This window comes from Clinocottus analis, unplaced genomic scaffold (assembly GCF_023055335.1).
Source record: "Clinocottus analis isolate CAN_PGR_092001 unplaced genomic scaffold, fCliAna1.0.p SCAF_13, whole genome shotgun sequence".
Lineage (NCBI taxonomy): Eukaryota > Metazoa > Chordata > Actinopteri > Perciformes > Cottidae > Clinocottus > Clinocottus analis.
In genome coordinates, this window is record NW_027175854.1 from 12,584,555 (window position 1) to 12,601,920 (window position 17,366).

Genomic DNA, 17,366 nt, shown 5'->3' on the forward strand with positions numbered 1-17,366 from the left:
ATATTCTCATGAACTTGCATGTGATCTAGGCAGCCCACAAAAAACTGCCTTGGTTGCCTTATTTCGCAAGATGTGGGTTGGGAGGCGCTCCAGATACCCACATGGATGTGCACAAGCACTTTCATCATATGTCCTCTTAAAATAAACAAAATGGTATTGTAAAAAATAAATACTCTCCCTGAGCAAAATATGAGTAATATATTTGGCTGATGAGATAGGCCTTCTGGTAGAGGCATTCAGAAGCAGTTGGTCTGACTGAGGACATGAATCAGCATTCTTTCCCGTTCAGATCAGGCCTGTCCAAACCACTGGCTAGTGTCTGACTGCTGGTCGGGGAATCTATTCTGAGCCCCATCCGAGTGAGTCAAACCCATGAGAGAGGGAGACCGAGAGGAGGCGGCTGGTCCTGCTGCCCTCATAGTTTGGTTGCATCCACTAGTGCAGCAGAGCACAATTTCTTCACCATAAAAGTCAGTCAAAGCAGTGGAGGTATGAGTATGAGCTGACATGTCGTTGCATGCCCATCTTTAGGCAGGCACTTCTCACACCACAAACACACTTTCCTTTCTTTCAATCCATCCGAACCACAAACCTGAAGCTTGTTTCATGATGGAAAAAGGATGGTGGCTGTGTGCATCTCTCCATCAGATGGGAATTAAACAACGGTCTTCTTACCGCAGGGTCATATTTAAAACTAAACCTAATCCAAAATGATATCTAACCCAATGAGTTGACCATACATTTTACATCATTTCTAAACTTAAATGCATTGATATGTAACTCTATAACCGAACTGCTACTTTGCCTGAAACATATTATATTCTGTATGTATATGTATATCACATACTGTATGTGTATTAACAGATGGTCAAACAGGCCAAACAAATGAGCAGAACGCTTAACAATCAACAGGTGAAGCAGCTTTACTGGACACCTTGTGGACAAAAACCCAGAACAGGGATTTTGAACACTGGTCCATGTTCCAGATTGGATGTCAAAATGTTCTGTCAACCCGATTTCACCAAACTGAAACAGTTGCTGCTAAATTGCGTGAAAAGCTCAGAGAAGTATCTCTACTCTGAAATGTAAACCAGTAAACCAACCAGAGGCTGGAGCAACCTGGCAGGCAGCCAATCATACTTTTTTCTGTTTTGTTTAATAATAGCAAACAAACTGAAGTCAATCCAACTCCCTTTTTCTGTATTAAAGCAAATATATCTACAAGTATGCCACAGAGCTCTTTGTAATGCAAATGAAATGTCTTGCACCTAATTAGTTACATTGAGCTGAAGTTACATAACATTAAGACAAATGGTTGATTGCAAATATACTCAGTCAGTAAAAGAAGCTCAGTGCATTTACTACTGGAAACAGCATTTAAGTTAGATATAACATTGCATGGCAGTTATGTTGCATTTTATTTGATTGATTGATTCTCATATTTCTTGTATTTTCACTGATCATATAGTTTTGTAGTGATATTATTATAATAGCTAATATTATTTAAATGAATTCTCTCTGCAGTTCTGTAATGCCGATGTGGATGTACTGATATTTTGCTGGGATTGTTATTTTTGTATTAACACTAAATGGTAACTCAGATCGTTCTTTCCAATGTGAAAGGATGACTGTGTGGCAAACCCACAGAGTTAAAGTTGAAAAAGAACAATACTCTAAAATGGAAGCAATGTTCATTCAATGATTTACTTTTCATATGTTTGTGATATGGCAATCTAACAACAATATGAAAGAGTCATGTTTGTGCACACTGTAATTTCTTTTTATCTAAAAATAATTAAAATATCCACTGCATCTGAGTTGCGCTCTGATGATTTTCTTTTCTGCCTTGATTCAGATGGAAGCAGCGTATTTCGCCATTATTTTTGCATAAACAAAATATAACAGAAATAAACACCTTTTATCTGCACATCTTTTCCTTCTGTTGCAGGAGGACATTAATTCACACACACTCTGACAAATGTATAGAAGGTTTTCACTTACGGTTCATCTGGGGTGTGAGTGGGCATCTGTCCTGTGAGTCCAAAATAAAAACATGATCAAAACATTAAAAACTAATATGTCAAAGGTATTATATGCGTCATTTATAGACGGATACTGATCTACGATACGATATGATGAACTTTATCTGTTTGTTATTCACCATGTTTATTGTTTCTATTATATGTTTATTGTTCTATTGTTTCATTCTATATTTATTGTTATTCACCTTTCACCAAGTCAAAGTTTTTCATTCAATCTCCCTCCCTATTGGTGTTTTAGTCGTCGCCGTCTTGCAACTTTTCTCAACCAATGAACAGAAGCGACCATATTTGGTATGTGGATGAGTGACGTAAAGACGCTGTAAGGCTCTGGTAGTGGTAGCAACCTGTCAATCACAAGGTAGCCCCACCATAAAGCATACCCTGCTTTATGATCTATTTGTCTCTAAACGGAGCATGACCAGCTGTTGATCTCATTGAACCATGTGTGAACTGATGCAGATCATAAAACAGACAACCATGAGAAGATGTGTTTCACTTTGAGTCATACATGTGAACCATACCTAGTTTGACATACAGGACGCCTGTAGCAGAGATGACCTTGTGTGAGTTGGAGGCAACACACTGATAATAGCCAGTGTCTGTCGTGTCCAGGTCCTGAATGCGTAGCTTGGATCCCGCCTCTGTTTTACGGATGGTTATGCGACCCTGCTCCTGGACTACGGGGGCATCGTTTTTGAGCCAGCGGATGGACGGCCGTGGGTTCCCTGTCACCTTGCAGTGCAGCGTGGCCGTCTGGCCCTGGAAGTGGGTGATGTTGTTGACTCGCTCCTGGAACTCCAGGAAATAACCTTGAGGAGCAGAAACCAGATGCGTTAAAGGAAGCATTCACACTGAGAAACCGGCCTCATGCGGTCTGTTTGAAGCCGGACGGTCATGCAGCACAGCGTTGTTTCAGGCAGCACATTAACAATCATGCTTCACAAATATTTGGCTCATTCTTCAGCAAAGTCCAATCATATCTATGCAGGTGTTCAGCACACCCATTATAACCTGGTATTTCTCCCTTTGCTCATGTGCTCATGCCAACACTGCCAATGCCTTCACCACCTTTCACTCCTACATAGTTAGTTCTTCAGCAGAATCTTTGTTGTGGCTTTGAAAAATGTTGTATTTCTGCCAGTGACAGTTGTAAGACATTTTAATATGTTCTCAATTGCTTTTGTTGTTCTTTTACAGTTGTGCTTTTTTTGTTGTTTTACAGTTCCTTTAATGTTACTGAAATCAAACTATTTTAAATCTTCGGTGGGAACCAATGAGCGCCACAGACCGGGTCTGTTGATCGTTAAACAAAATGGAATAATTTGGCACAGTTGCACACTGTTGCTCTCCAACAAACCATAAGGGGCCAGGTTCATGGACACAAACCTGTCTTTTTCTGAACTGAAAAACAACATGGTAGGTTGAGATGCACTTGTCCAAACTCATGTTGACTCATGTCAGCACATTGGCCTCATCCGGATAATGTAGGCCTCTTCATTTAATTTGAAAGGCTGTGAGGTGAGGCCTTTGAGATGGAGCATGCATTGGATTAATCAAACACATACTTTAAAAAGCCGTTGTGTCAGCTGTTGTATGTCGACTTATAACAACAAACAAATGGTGACCCAGATATTCAATATAAACAGTGACAGAAGACGAGCCCGCTGCTCCGTTTACATTACGCAGGTTGTCTGTGTAAGCAGACCTGTTCGCTCAGTGTGTGTGGTCATGCTGTTATAAATTATGTTGATGTGCACAGACGTCTATGTTAATCTTAAGGGACATGAGGACAAAATGTATGCCATGCGGACACCCACACCGCCTTAATTGTCATGATACTAGAAGTGGTCCATATCAATAACATTGAAAATCCCTAATTATCTATACCAAATGCAGTACCATTATTGCAACTACATTGTACATATTCTTTATTTACAAATAAATAGTATTTCCCGATGATTACGTTTTACACGATTACATTAGAACACTATCTTGCCAAGGAGTCAATTTTACTGAATAGGGCACGAACACATCATCGTGTAACTAAATGCAACCTCTGTACGTTAGCTGTTAGCTCCACTATTTAGCCAAGTGAGACTCCTTTGCCCACTAGAAGTTAACACTTAACGTTAAACAGTTTTCCTCTGGCTGATTTCAACACAGATTTGTATTTCACATTGGAGCATTATTAAGACAGACCGCCATTAGTCTCGTGCCCTGACCCCAGGTGCCTATGCTACTGCAGAAAAAGGAGTGCCATCACGTTTAAAAAATGTTGGCAATTACTTGGTACCAAGTTGGTACCATCAGTTCTCGTGACATCACTACTGCAGGGCTCTCAAGTGTCACGCATTGAGCGTGACTGTCACGCATTTCGGCCTTAAATCACGCCCTCCCGCCACACATCGTATTTCTCACGCTGAAAAAAAACTCCAGGCTATTTAATGTGCCGCAATGTGCTGCAATGAGAGCCCTGCTAGTGGAGAAAGCTTAAAGTTAGCTCCTTTTGTAGCACACAGTGATTACAAGGGGTTGTGAGTGACACATTGCTGAGTGGGAATCTCTCCCCCACATACTTGCATTTGACCAGACATGTCATCAGATCTTCCAAAAGCTGAAAGGAAACCAATTTGATCTTTGCAGTAATCAGTGCTCCACCAACTCCAAAGAGCACCGTGTAGCAGTCACTGAGTGTCAACAGCTGTGCGGCTCAGGAGCGTGCCAACATGTTTGATCATTCTGTGTCCTGCTAACATACACAAGGTGAGCAAAAAAGTTAAATCCCAGCAGTTTGAGACCACAGGCAGCAGTTTAATCCAAGTTGCACTCTTTTGAGAAAGAGCGCCAACAACAAGACCTACAGAACAACTGTGTGCACACAGTAGAGTATGACGGGAAGGGTCCGCGTTCCTAAGACCTGAAGTTCAATAAAGCCTGCTTGTGAGGACTTAAGATTGACTTGGACCCTTAGACACTTTGAAACAAAAGCCTTAAAGCGGGCCTGGCATTAGCCACACGTAATATCAGAATTCCTGGTGTTGACTAACAAGAAAGAATCTAATGCAGAAGTCTCAGATTCAGTCTTGCTCTTCAGCCAGTCTGAGTGTTTTGATAGGACTTTGGCACAGCAGAGCTGACGCCAGGATGGATTTTGAGATTTTTGGCTAGCCCTATTAGGGCAAAAGTCTGTCCCTGATTTACTGAATTTGTGAATGAGTGACTGGCCCAATCCCAATGTTAGGCCTTGGGATTAGGCCTTAAGGCCTTAAACCCTGGACCCTCAGAGAGTTATGCTAGTGTGAGATACTTTAAAGATGGAAATATAAATGGGATAGCATTTTACTGCAACATATCACGTTACCATCATAACATGTTATGTAATTGTAAGTATGTATTTCATATTTTTTACTTCCAGGCAGAGGTCATGATCAAATAATCTATTTTTTATTTATTTTTGTCAAAAAAGCTTCAATGTCAAAATGAAAAGAAATGTTTGATGAAGAAACGAGGTGTGTAATATTGTCTCTGCTTTCATGTTTTTTACAGAACGTGTTCATAAAGGGCTCCAAATGTCTGCGAGAAAGCCCTCCAACACTCAAGGATTTGACAACGGGACAGACCTAAACGCTCACGGACCCTTTGGGAACGCGCCTCAAAGTCTGAGTCTTTGAGTGTGTAGATTGGGATTGGGCCAGCGAGTGAGTGATGAAGTTACACAATTGGTCGCTCGAGTGCTTCTCCATTGGGGCATGCTCTTTAAAATGAAAAGAAATGGTAATAGATTGAACACTTGAGGACAGGAGAGAGGAGGCAAGGAAAGGAAAGTGTGAAAAGAGAACTGTGAGACAAGCTCCCAAAAAAACATCCGAATACTGGGAGTCTAAAAGGTGCTAGCCTAGATAATATACAAAAAAAACACAACAGAAAATTAATAGAAAATATTGTAATTAATAGCATGGAAACTACCACTCACTATCCATGTCACAATTTAGCCACAATTTAAAACATTAAACATACATCTCAGTTATCTAGTAGAGCTCAACCATCACATTCTCTTCCACTCTGGCTGCTGTTATCTGTTATGCAGAATACTGAACAAGGCAATGAAAAGGAATGCACACACAAAAACAAACAAACACACACACACACACACACACACACACACACACACACACACACACACACACACACACACACTGGCTCTGGATACCATCTGCATCTCGAGCAGCAGCCAGGCTCTGGGCGTTACGCAATGGAAAAACATCTTCCCATCCTGGCGACAACAGAGCTCTCCACAGCACGGGCTGCAGATGAGTGAGGCCACCGCGCAGCTCTTTAATTATAACGTCTTCATCCTTCACCCTTCATTTAAAAATGAAGTGCATCTCTGCAGGAAAGGGAAGATGAAGTGTGCAAACCCAAAACAGTTTGAATGTTTTTGACAGTAGTCATTAAAGGACCCAGAACAAACCCTGAGGACTGACACGGAGTAATTTGACCCTCTTGGACCATGTTGCTCTGCATTCTGGGTATATCATGACGGTAATATGCCCACTAGTGGTCTGAAGATTGAAGTGCATCATATAATGCACATATTGTAATAGCATTACATTACTTGGGGTAACAGGAACGTATTGCTTACATTATAAGATATGCAATAATAACCCTTATCTATTATTTGAACAGTTAGAGTACAAAAGTATTATTTCTTATATTATTATTAATTGTCATTCTGATCTACTGTCATTTAAACACATCTCACAAGTAATTTCATGTCTGTCCAGTCATGAATCACCGTGTTAAATGTATTCCAGGTCCAGAGACCAAGTCCCCGTCTCTCGTGGACGAGGAATCTAAATCTGAAGCACTGCAGTAAAACATTGCAAGACAAAGATGAAAAAGACCTTTGGCCAGGTGTAAAAATGAGCCCAGACCAGAAGGGAACCTTATACTTACATGTATTACTAAATTAATCCATGTTTGTTTTTATTATGAATCAGTACTGCCAACTCTCTTATCAACCACCTGTCAACCACCTGAGATGTTGTGTACTCTGAGATCTGATCTGTATGAGATCTGTAGAAGGAAAAGTAACGCAAACTCAAAAGGAGCTGGATGATGTAAACAGCAACAGAACCCGCTCACCAGGAGGCGGACTCTGTGTGGGGAGCTGCGCTGGATGCTTTGGTGGTGGAGTCACAGAGGAGCTGCAGAGACTCTGACTCTCCACGGGGCGCTGGTCACGTAGAGCAGCCGCTGCAGCAGGAGGCTGACGCCACAGAACCCCACAGGAATCCCTTCCTTCCTTTCAGATTCTTCAACATATTACTTTTTTTTCACCTATTTTATCTCATCTTATTGTATGTGCTCACATAATTTCAGGTACATCTGCTTGTGTTTTGAACAAACATTTGACATTTGAAAGTTTAGCTAATTTTCAAATAAAAGTTAAGGTTGATTAAGGTATCAGAAAAAAGTATTCTACATATTCTACATTTACATAATAATCATAATGATCAATAATCATAATAATCCTTTGGATGAGAGCTGGCTGACTGAATAACAATAAGTGACCTCTGTAAACAACTGGAATGTATGGCAGTGAATTGTGATTAAAGTACATCTGAATCAATGATTACAAATGATTACAACAAGGCAAAAACAAGTATGCAGACGCGCTGCAAGACCGGCCGCTCTGTTCTAAACACGTGTCCAAAATGAAAACTATTACTGCTCCGCGCTCACTTCAGTCCCTGGAGAGCTGACAGTCAGTGCAAACAGACCTCGCATTGTACCGTTCCATTTCTCTACCCTGGTATTAAACAGACCCTGCTGCATTGAAGCGTCCCCTCAAATTACAACATGATTGATGCTCGCAGGCCAGGAGGCTGCATGAACACCCACCAAGCTGCACCACGGAGCTGCGGAGGAGGGCGGAGCTTAAAACCAAGAGGGCTGAAACATTAACATACCTGTTTCAAATCATTAATAAACTCTTTAATGCAGCTCATAGGTCTGATTGTTGCCATAAAATCACTGACACTGACTTGGAGAAAAGTCTAACTGAGGGAAGTTAGTTTAAAAATGAAAGAGACCTGAAACATGTCTGGGGCGACACGGTGGAGCTGCGGTTAGAGGGTCCGGGGTTTGAACCCAGGGCTCGGGCCTTCTGCAGGAGTTTTGCATGCAGAGTTTGCTTGTTGAGGTTACTGAGCCAGGTGTGAATGTGAACATGAATGCTCGTCTGTCTCTGTGAATCCCTGTCAGCCTGTCCAGGGCGCTAAATTAGGAATCTCATGACCCGCCCTACTGTGCTTGTGATTGGCTCGAGCTCATCGGAGAAACTGTGACTGAACCTGAAGTTCACCACAGTGGAAGAACAGAGTATCTAGGAGAGTATCAATTATTGATTTTAACTGACAGGACGTATAAATAAACACATTATAAATAAACACAAAAAATAAAAAATGCGTGGAGGGCGGGGCTTAAAACCAAGAGGACTTAAACATTAACATACCTGTTTCAAATCATTAATAAACAATTATAAAACCCGCCATAATACATGGAAAAAGTTAACTTGTAATTATTCCTTCAACATCAGAGGTCAATGTTTAAAAGCATGTAAAGCGGAGGACTGTTTAATATGTGTGTAACTCTCACCCTTAATGACGATCATCAATCATTTATTCAGATGAAGAGGAGAAACTCTCCAGCAGCAGACATGATGAACATGTCAGACAACTGACAGATACTTTGTGGGATTTACATTGGTAACAATAGAGCATAGGGTCTGCACATCATATTTAACTACACGTGGAAAAAAAGAGCACAAACCTAACAAAAGTGTGATCAATGTTAAAACTGTTGAACAACGGTGAACATGAAGTGGCTTAATAGTTACAATATACAGATTATTGACACCTACCGGACAACCTTAATTTAAATACTAGAAAATACAAAGATCAAAACAATGCCACACAACTATTCCCACTATTAAGATTTGGGAAGTTATTTTTGGGAAATTGTTAAGGATCCAATAAATATGGATTTGTATCTGAACCCATCATCCCACACCACGACCCCCTTTCGTCACACCAAACCCGACCCTCAGAGGCCCCTACAGCCACTCATCAGACCTCAAGGGGGCGATACAGAGCTAATCAAAACATTTCATTTTCAATTGCATTACTGTGGTGTCATAAATATGCCCTAAAGATATTTCAGGGGGGCTTTGCATGGATTACACAAATGATATACAACATGTAAATGATTGAGCTTTAATCCCTCAGTAAACAAAATGAGAAATATTGATCTTACCGTCAGCTGTGGGTGCAGCTCCACTCTGAGCTTCAGCCAGACCATCTGTATCCACTGATGGACCAGGATCAGCTGCAGAAAAAGCCATAAAGAGGATACAAGAGTTAAAACTAAAGCCTAAATAAAACCAGTCGACCATGGTGGTGGTCCCTCGAGGCAGCTAAGTGTATTCTAAAAATATAAAAGTGTTGGACGAGAGGAACACATGGAATCATTTCTGGAGGCTTGGCATCATAAGCAGTTTGTTCTGAGGGTGGTGCTTGAAAATGTCATGGAGCCATGAATCCAAGAGTTCATCAGTGTGATCAGTAACGTTCAGACCAATCTGTCAGCCGGGGCGACCGGCGGCTCGCAAGCTCGCACCGAGTGCCAAGCAAGCGTGGAGGAGAACTACGGAGGCTGACGTTAAAACACTGATGGTCTACCTCGAACCAGTCTCTCTCCCAAGAGATCCTCCTCAACACTCGTGAACAGTGCCTGACACCCCATCCCCCAAGTCGGGGCTGCATTAAAGTGGGGCCCCCCAGAGCTAAAGTCCATTACAGTGCACCCGTCCCAAGTACAGCTCCTCAAAAGCAAAGCATAAAATCAAGCTATTATGCCACTCCTTGATATAAATATAGTTTTAATGTGAGTTATCAATAGATGAGTCTTGCTAATATTGGTATTCATGCCATGTAATCTGGACTTCATGGTTTCAATAGTAATTCTGTTTGATGTGTCAGTTACCCACAATTATTTGTAGAAGTTATGCTCCATTCCTTTCAGTCAGTGGATTAAATACCCACAGTCACAGTCAGAGCACAGCTGCAAGACCGATTGATGTGTCTCTAAAACAAGTAGAGGCGGTGTGCATATGTTACACACATGGCTCAGCATTGTTAACTTCAATGATTATTTTAACGTCCCAACACTGCGATATCCGACCGTTAAACTGTGGCACCCAAATAACTATACTTTCAATGACATCACAAAATCTCAAACTTCCCTTCTAGTTATGGAGTATTTGTAGAAGTGATATTGCTACACGAATGAAAGTATTCTGTAAAAAGCAATATTAAGGCAAATGTAGAACATTAATACAATGAAATCACATTTTATTGTACTGTAGTATAAGTCAAGCTATCGACTTCCACTGACAACATATTTGAGGCAGAACATTTTAGATTATTATGCTTTGAGACTTCAAGGTGCTTCATGGTGAACTTTCCTTTCCTAAACTAAATCCATAGTCTTTTTAAAGGGTTCAATTACCAGATAAGATTAGCATATTGGAAGTATACTGAGACCTTTAGGCCGAACTTCTCTCAGTTCGGCTGTGAGGCCAACTGGCTTTTTGTGCTGATATTCAAAATACATATATATTGTTTTTAATGAGTAATGTGTGTAATGGATACACTGGCTGCTCTGTTTGATTGTGCCTGGCTCTCCCAGGGAGCTCATCACGATCAGGCACATGTGAGCAGACAACAACGTATGGCTCGGCTGGTGGCTGGACTCGGCTTGGCATCGGCTCCTGCCTTCCCTGTGATACAGAGCATGTGCTTGACAGATGTGACCAGTTGGAGGAAATTGATGGCGCTGAGGACTTGCAGTGAACAAAACCATACAGCATTCCTTTCAGGAGCCACACTTCCCGCTAAGGATTGGCATTTAAACCAGCCATACACACAGAGAGGGGCGGATCTGTAAATCAGATGCAAATGCTGGATTCGTATTCACCCAGGATGTGTTGAGCAAAATCCTCTGAGATATTAAGCAGCTCTAATTTTTAAACATCCTCACAAATGTATTGTAAACATCCGACTCATTCTGATCACACTTCAAGAATAAAGTATGCAAGCATCAAAACACAGCACTCATCTTAGTTTGATCTTTTCCCACTCGGCCCATTTCTCTCATGTGTTCCAGATATAAAAACTAAATGGAAACAACAAAGAGTGATATTTTCCTGAAAGAGCATATGAAAAGAGCGAAATGTTCTCAATAAACCGGCTGTTTAATTGATTAGATGATTTACTCTCATTTCCATAAAGCTGGGGATCACCATAGACAAGCTTGAAGCCTGCTTTTGTTTTGGATCCGGTTCCAGGTTCATAAAATACTCAGATCCATTAAGCTCCGAGACTAAAGAGCCTCTCCCCAGAGCTAGAGTTACTTCTTAGACTTTTGTTATTAGCAATAGGAGGAACATTCTCGTAAGCAAACTCCTCATTTGAAGTTGTTACTTGTCACAAGGTTTGAATTATCTTGTTTGTTACAAATAATAAATGCCGAATCCAAAGAGATTTGAAAAGAGTTAGGTTTAAATAAGTAGGTTTGAAGCTTGATTTAGGTTTAATAAAACATTGGCATACGACAACACTATTGAGGTTCATGTCGTACAGCTGCATTCTCTCCCCTGACCACCAGGGGGCCACTCCTCTGGTTGTATAGAAGTCTATACTTCTCTCAATCTCTAGTTTAAAGTCTTCTTCAATACAGCATGAAGTTCATTTAGTAGATGATGGTCATTTAAAGTCAAACAGACCATAAAGCAGGAGATGCATTAGGGCGGGCTTACTGTGATTGACAGGTCTCTGCCAGGGATGGTTGATTGATGGATATATTTCAAAATATTACTGGTTAAAATTTAAATGAAATTATGATTTCGATGTAAAAATATGATGAAGTTGATTGTTTTACTAATTTATTTGCATATAAAGTTAAATAGGTCATCTAAAAGGCCATGTTGAATATTATCTTGACTTTGACACGAAACTACTGTCTTTAGTAACCCGCCACTTAAAATCAACTTGAAATCATTAATATCATAATATCCTATATTATTCTCAAAACGTATAACTAACAATAGAAAGCACATTTATTAAATGCTTACGTTTTACTTTTCTTGAAATACATCCTGTTATGTGTCATGGCTCTACAGTATTATGTCACATGTAGGCCCTTAAAAAACACAGATTAAAGAATAACTACTAATCCCGTTACTTTCCCAGTCAATGACAGATTTGACATCTAGGCCAGGTCTTGTGGGAGCCCTTCAGTCTAAGTGGTTCTGTTTCTGGACACAAGAATCTTACAGCATCCATCAGCCTTTGGACTTTCTCTTTCCTGCAGCCACAGCAGGTTTTCCGTGAAAGTGTGATGCTTGTGGGATCTTCTGGCTTCCAATGTTGGACATTTGGCCAGGAAAACCACGTTCATAGCAGCAGTGTCAAGGCAGTCCACGTAATTATGTGAGGTTTCCCCATCGGCCCAAATCTTCTCCTGGGACAGGATGTTGACCGCTGTCCCGCTCAGAGCTCACGTTCTCTAAGCTAGCCTCATCGCTCTTGTGCTCCAGTTCTGCTTTAAAATGGTCTGATTCATGAAAGGCACAACAATAAATTCCTCATCATCGGTTGTACGACTTCATGTTGAGAGCTGTTGTTATCAAAAGGAAATGCTGCTCCGTAAAGTCCAGGTGCTGCACAATCATGGTCATGTGACGTGAGAAACTTTTTCAACAAGGTCTGTATTTATTCTACTACAATAGATTCAAAATAGCGCTGCAAGGATCCTGAAGAAAGTCTGGAAATATGAGCACATAACACCTATTCTGCCTTCACTACACTGGCTCCCTGTGTCATTGCGGGTTAACTACAAAGTCCTGCTACTCACCCATAAATGCATAAATAGACATGCACTTCGCTACCTACAAGAACTCATTACACCCCAAACCTTTGGGTTTGGGGTGAACACTTAGATCCCACACTTAGATCTACAAACCGCTCTCTCCTCCGGTTCCCCAACACCAAGCGCCGCACCATGGGGCGACCGGCTTTTGCTCGGCAGCGCCCCGCCTCTGGTCTCCCCCACCACCTGAGGGCAACTCAGACTCTGAACTCTTTTAGGATTGGCCTGAAAACCTTTAATTCAGAAAGGCATTTTTTACCTTGAGCTGATTCATTTTAAGCTCTTTTTCGTATTTTTAGGGGTTGCTTTAACAATGGTTTAACTGTTTTTATTTATTTTACTATGGGTTGGCTCTCTGGCACAGTTTCTTCTGAAAGAAGAGTGTGTTTATAAATGAAATGTATTCATTATTATTCACAGTAACATTGAGACAACAGCCCCACCATGAAGCCAAACAGGAAAACACAGCCCGCTATCACTTGCATCCAGCATAATATAACTATAACTGTTTAACCATGTACACTTCTTTGAGAAAGGACATCATTATCAGTGTTATGGATAAATAGTTTGAGGAATACCATAGAGTTGAGAACTTAATTAAATGAAAGAAATGATACAAACGAGGCGTAATACAGTCTTTGGGTCAGTAAAGACTTATAATAATTATAACAAAGGTACACCTAACTTTCTTCTGCTGCCGCACTCAATTTAAATAAGCATCTCTATGACGTTTGTTGTCCTATGACCACGCTATTGAGCCCACATATATACCAAGCACCCCACAAAGCAGTTAAGTATAGTCTTTTGTCGTATAGTAAACATTTTTTGTCACACTGTTGACAGAAAGACACACAAGATCTGAGCTGAGCTTCCTAAAGCCTAGTAACAGGCGTCACAAAACAGTGGCTGTGATGGAGTACATGTATCCACAGCCTTGGAAAATAAGGGATTGGGGGCAATGGGATGCTTTTCCATCTGAGGCTGAATACGACCGCTGGCTGCTGCATTCCTCCAGCCTGCTGCCTCCACCATGAAAGGGCCCTTTGAGAGCTGAGAGGCCAGGCCACGACTCCATCTACTGGGGTTTTGACAGAGGGCCCTCTGGCACACCTCAACACTTTCCTTCCCTCTCCTGTTCAAACTGCGTGTCTGTGTATGTGTGTGTGTATCCATGTGTGTGTGTCCTCTCAGTCCTCTAACCTTTGTCTCTGTCACTCCCCATCCTCCACCACTCCACATTTTCTGCCCCCCACTTCCAACCTTTTCCTTGAGTTTTCTGCGAGTGTTGATTTAACGGCTCACAGAAAGCAGGCTGGACTTTTACAAACGTCTCTTAAAGGAAGGGCTACTTTTCAGGCATCATGATGTTACTGGCTGATACAAGCAAATACAATAATATAATAATGCCTTTATGAATATCAATACCCTGAAAGTGATATGGATATATGCAGGATTTCCTGTCATGTGAATGGTAGCTGTGTGTGAGTCTACGACTGACGATGGTGTTGTTGTGGAAGAGTAGCCCTGTTCCCCGCCAGGTTTAAACGCTCAGCACCGTTGTCACTGTTAGCGATGTTGGCAATGTTAGCTGCTAGCTCCTGTCTCCGACGTCTCTATGTGGAAAAGCTAAATTACTACATTGTAGCTACTGGGTTATGTCAATTGATGCGGTACTGATACCCTGTCCTTATAACGGTACAGGAGTTCAATTCTACAAATCTTAGTTGAGGAAAACTGGTGAAAGGTGGGACAAGTTGGATTTGGATTTTCATTTAATTTCCAACTGTATGGCACTACTTTTTGACACTGTGTCCCTTCTAAATGAAAAATCAATAGTGTTTTATATGTGATTATCAATATTTTGACAACTCATGGTGACAATGTGTACTATTAGTTACTGCTGCTATTAGTGGCTGGTAAGGCAGATGTGTGACATTGTATCACGAGGCTCGAACAAATGCAACAAAAGTAATCAGTATTTTACTCCTGCATATGTATGGAAACTTTAAAAGAGAAGAAAAAGAGAAGAGAACGCTTATTCAAACCGACCAGCCCAGGACCCGTTGGTATTTGATGAGAGGGGGCCATTCAGAAGGAGCAGCAGTTAACACAAACCAAAAGGTTTACCAGAACATTGACAGAAGTGGGAATACAGCGCAGTCAACTCTTGCGGGATAAAAGTAGGTATATGAATTGTATATGACACAAAATAGTCCCACTGCAGTCGGTAGAATACAGTGGAAACACAGGGAGTAACATTGTAATAAGTCTTCAGAAAGTTATTGGTGGACACATCTTGTTAAATACAATATTAGAAACCAACCAATTGTGTGAACGGAGGCTAAAAGTTAGAGAAAGAGATGTGTTTTCACCTTGAGCCACATCAAAGTGCTCAGGCTTTGTGACGTTGATGTTTAGTGATACAGAGTAGAAATGGTTCGACACTGATGCAGCCTCTACAGCCCTCACTCGTACTGTGTGAAAGACTGTCTTTATTCACTTTTAATTGCTCTCACTTTGCTTCCTGCTCTAAAAGTATCGGCACAATCAATTGCATTCTATCTGCTGATCTGGCACTTGACCTGATGCCGTTCAGAGTCCGTACACATTGCTCTGGTCTCAGTGTGGCTGGGGGGGAGCGCGCATTATCTCCCCAGTCTAAACAAGTCAAGTCCTGGTCAACCTCCCTCTCCTAGATATCCAATTCAGAGACGCTGTGTGCCTCCTCTGTCTCTCTCACCCTTGTCAGCCTCTCAGTTTTCTGCCATGGGAGTTATTCAGGGGCTCCTCGGTTACACAGATAACTACTGTCTTAAAAAGGAAGAAACACACCACTGTTTTGAAGTTTTATAATAATGCTATCGGTACCAACGGACGCCACTGGATTCTCCTCCAAGTACTTCTTTTCATGCATGTTTTGTTTAACGTTCAGTTTGGTTGCACAAAACAAAATGTAGATTCCTAATATTTTGGCTCAAGGTGGCACTAAGTGGTGGAAGGGTGTGCACGCTGAATGTAAAGTGTTTCCACAGATGACTAACCTGTCTTGTCCAACTCACAGCTTCTCTTCAATGTGAAAGAAGAGACGGACGGGGCCCTGAAATTATGACCCTCATAAAAAGCTAGGGGTCAGTGTATCTGGTGGTGACCTCTGGTGAAAACAACCCAGACTGCCCTGAAGCTACATACCATGCACTCACTGGCTTTGTGGCGCTAACATAAAACGGGTCAAATAAAAGAAATATGTCATAAATTAACTCCTACTTTAAGGATGAAGTCATCTTTCGGATACTCCTTAACTATAACACACTGACTGTTCATGAATCTCAGAGGCATTATCTGCTATTAGGCATGTTTGGGACTGATATTTTAAACTGACTCCATGAAAAATAGCAAGCTTTAATAGTTTCCTGACCACAGGAAGGCAGAAAAACATCAAAACAAGCTGACTGATAGACAGCCATCATCCTTTGTTTAGCATCTAGTACTGAAGCGTGGTCAGTGCTTCAATTTCAAACTATGATGCTCTAGATCTCCTTCTTGCTTCACTTTAAGACGGGTCAGGGATGCCGTGTCAATATACGACACTGAGTGAGGTTTAGGAAAAGACACTTGGGCCCTTTCATGATGGAACGTGTGATGAAGCGCCCCTCAGCAGGAGGCGCTTTATGGACCTCAAAACAAATGATTTTACCCTCCAACTTATGTCAGTATATGAAATTGACAGAGAAGCCGTTTAATAACAATATGGATTAATGCAGGCCTAAAGGCTAGTTTCCGATGACAGGTATGTCTCCAAACAACACAAACTAATGTGTGTAACGGGCCGGAGCTGATCTGTGATCTGATGACGTCACCATGTGAACCACATATCGGTGTTGCAGTCGGCAGCAGGAGAGTCCTAATGCTGGCAATTTGTATGCAAGTGACGGCTAAAGATGACTAAAACAAGTGAAAGGACAACATTTAGAGGAGTTAACAATTGACAAATCACTCAGCTTTCGTTTAGTTTTTTGGTTTGAGTGTTTGTCCCTCTAATCCAATTGGAAGCAGTGCTTTAGCTGTATTGCATCAGTGTGTGAGCAATGTTACCAGTCATGACCTTCTGTGACCTTGTTAAATAGCCAGACAAGTCCCTGCATAATCATTTTAGCACTAGTCACTATATTTAAAAGAGTGCAAAGAGAAAGGATCGGCATCCTGTAGAGTTTACGTTTAGTCTCTTTCGGCTTTTTACTTTGGTTTCACAGCCTTTGGAGGATGAAGTCATCTTTCGGATACTCCTTCAGTATAACAACCATAACGTGTCAGGCTCAGAACCTTCATCTCCCT

The 17,366-nt window shown here is 41.3% G+C and overlaps 1 protein-coding gene across 1 annotated transcript in view; it reads right to left on the minus strand.

The window, feature by feature from the left end:
* ror2 (receptor tyrosine kinase-like orphan receptor 2) overlaps nucleotides 1-17,366 on the minus strand; it is a 43,706-nt gene that overhangs the window by 10,864 nt on the left and 15,476 nt on the right. The window contains exons 2-4 of the mRNA XM_068574286.1: nucleotides 9,360-9,431; nucleotides 2,564-2,851; nucleotides 2,002-2,032 (exon numbers count right to left, since the gene is read on the minus strand). Of these exons, the coding sequence (XP_068430387.1) occupies nucleotides 2,002-2,032; nucleotides 2,564-2,851; nucleotides 9,360-9,431 (391 nt within the window). The remainder of the gene's footprint in view (nucleotides 1-2,001; nucleotides 2,033-2,563; nucleotides 2,852-9,359; nucleotides 9,432-17,366) is intronic.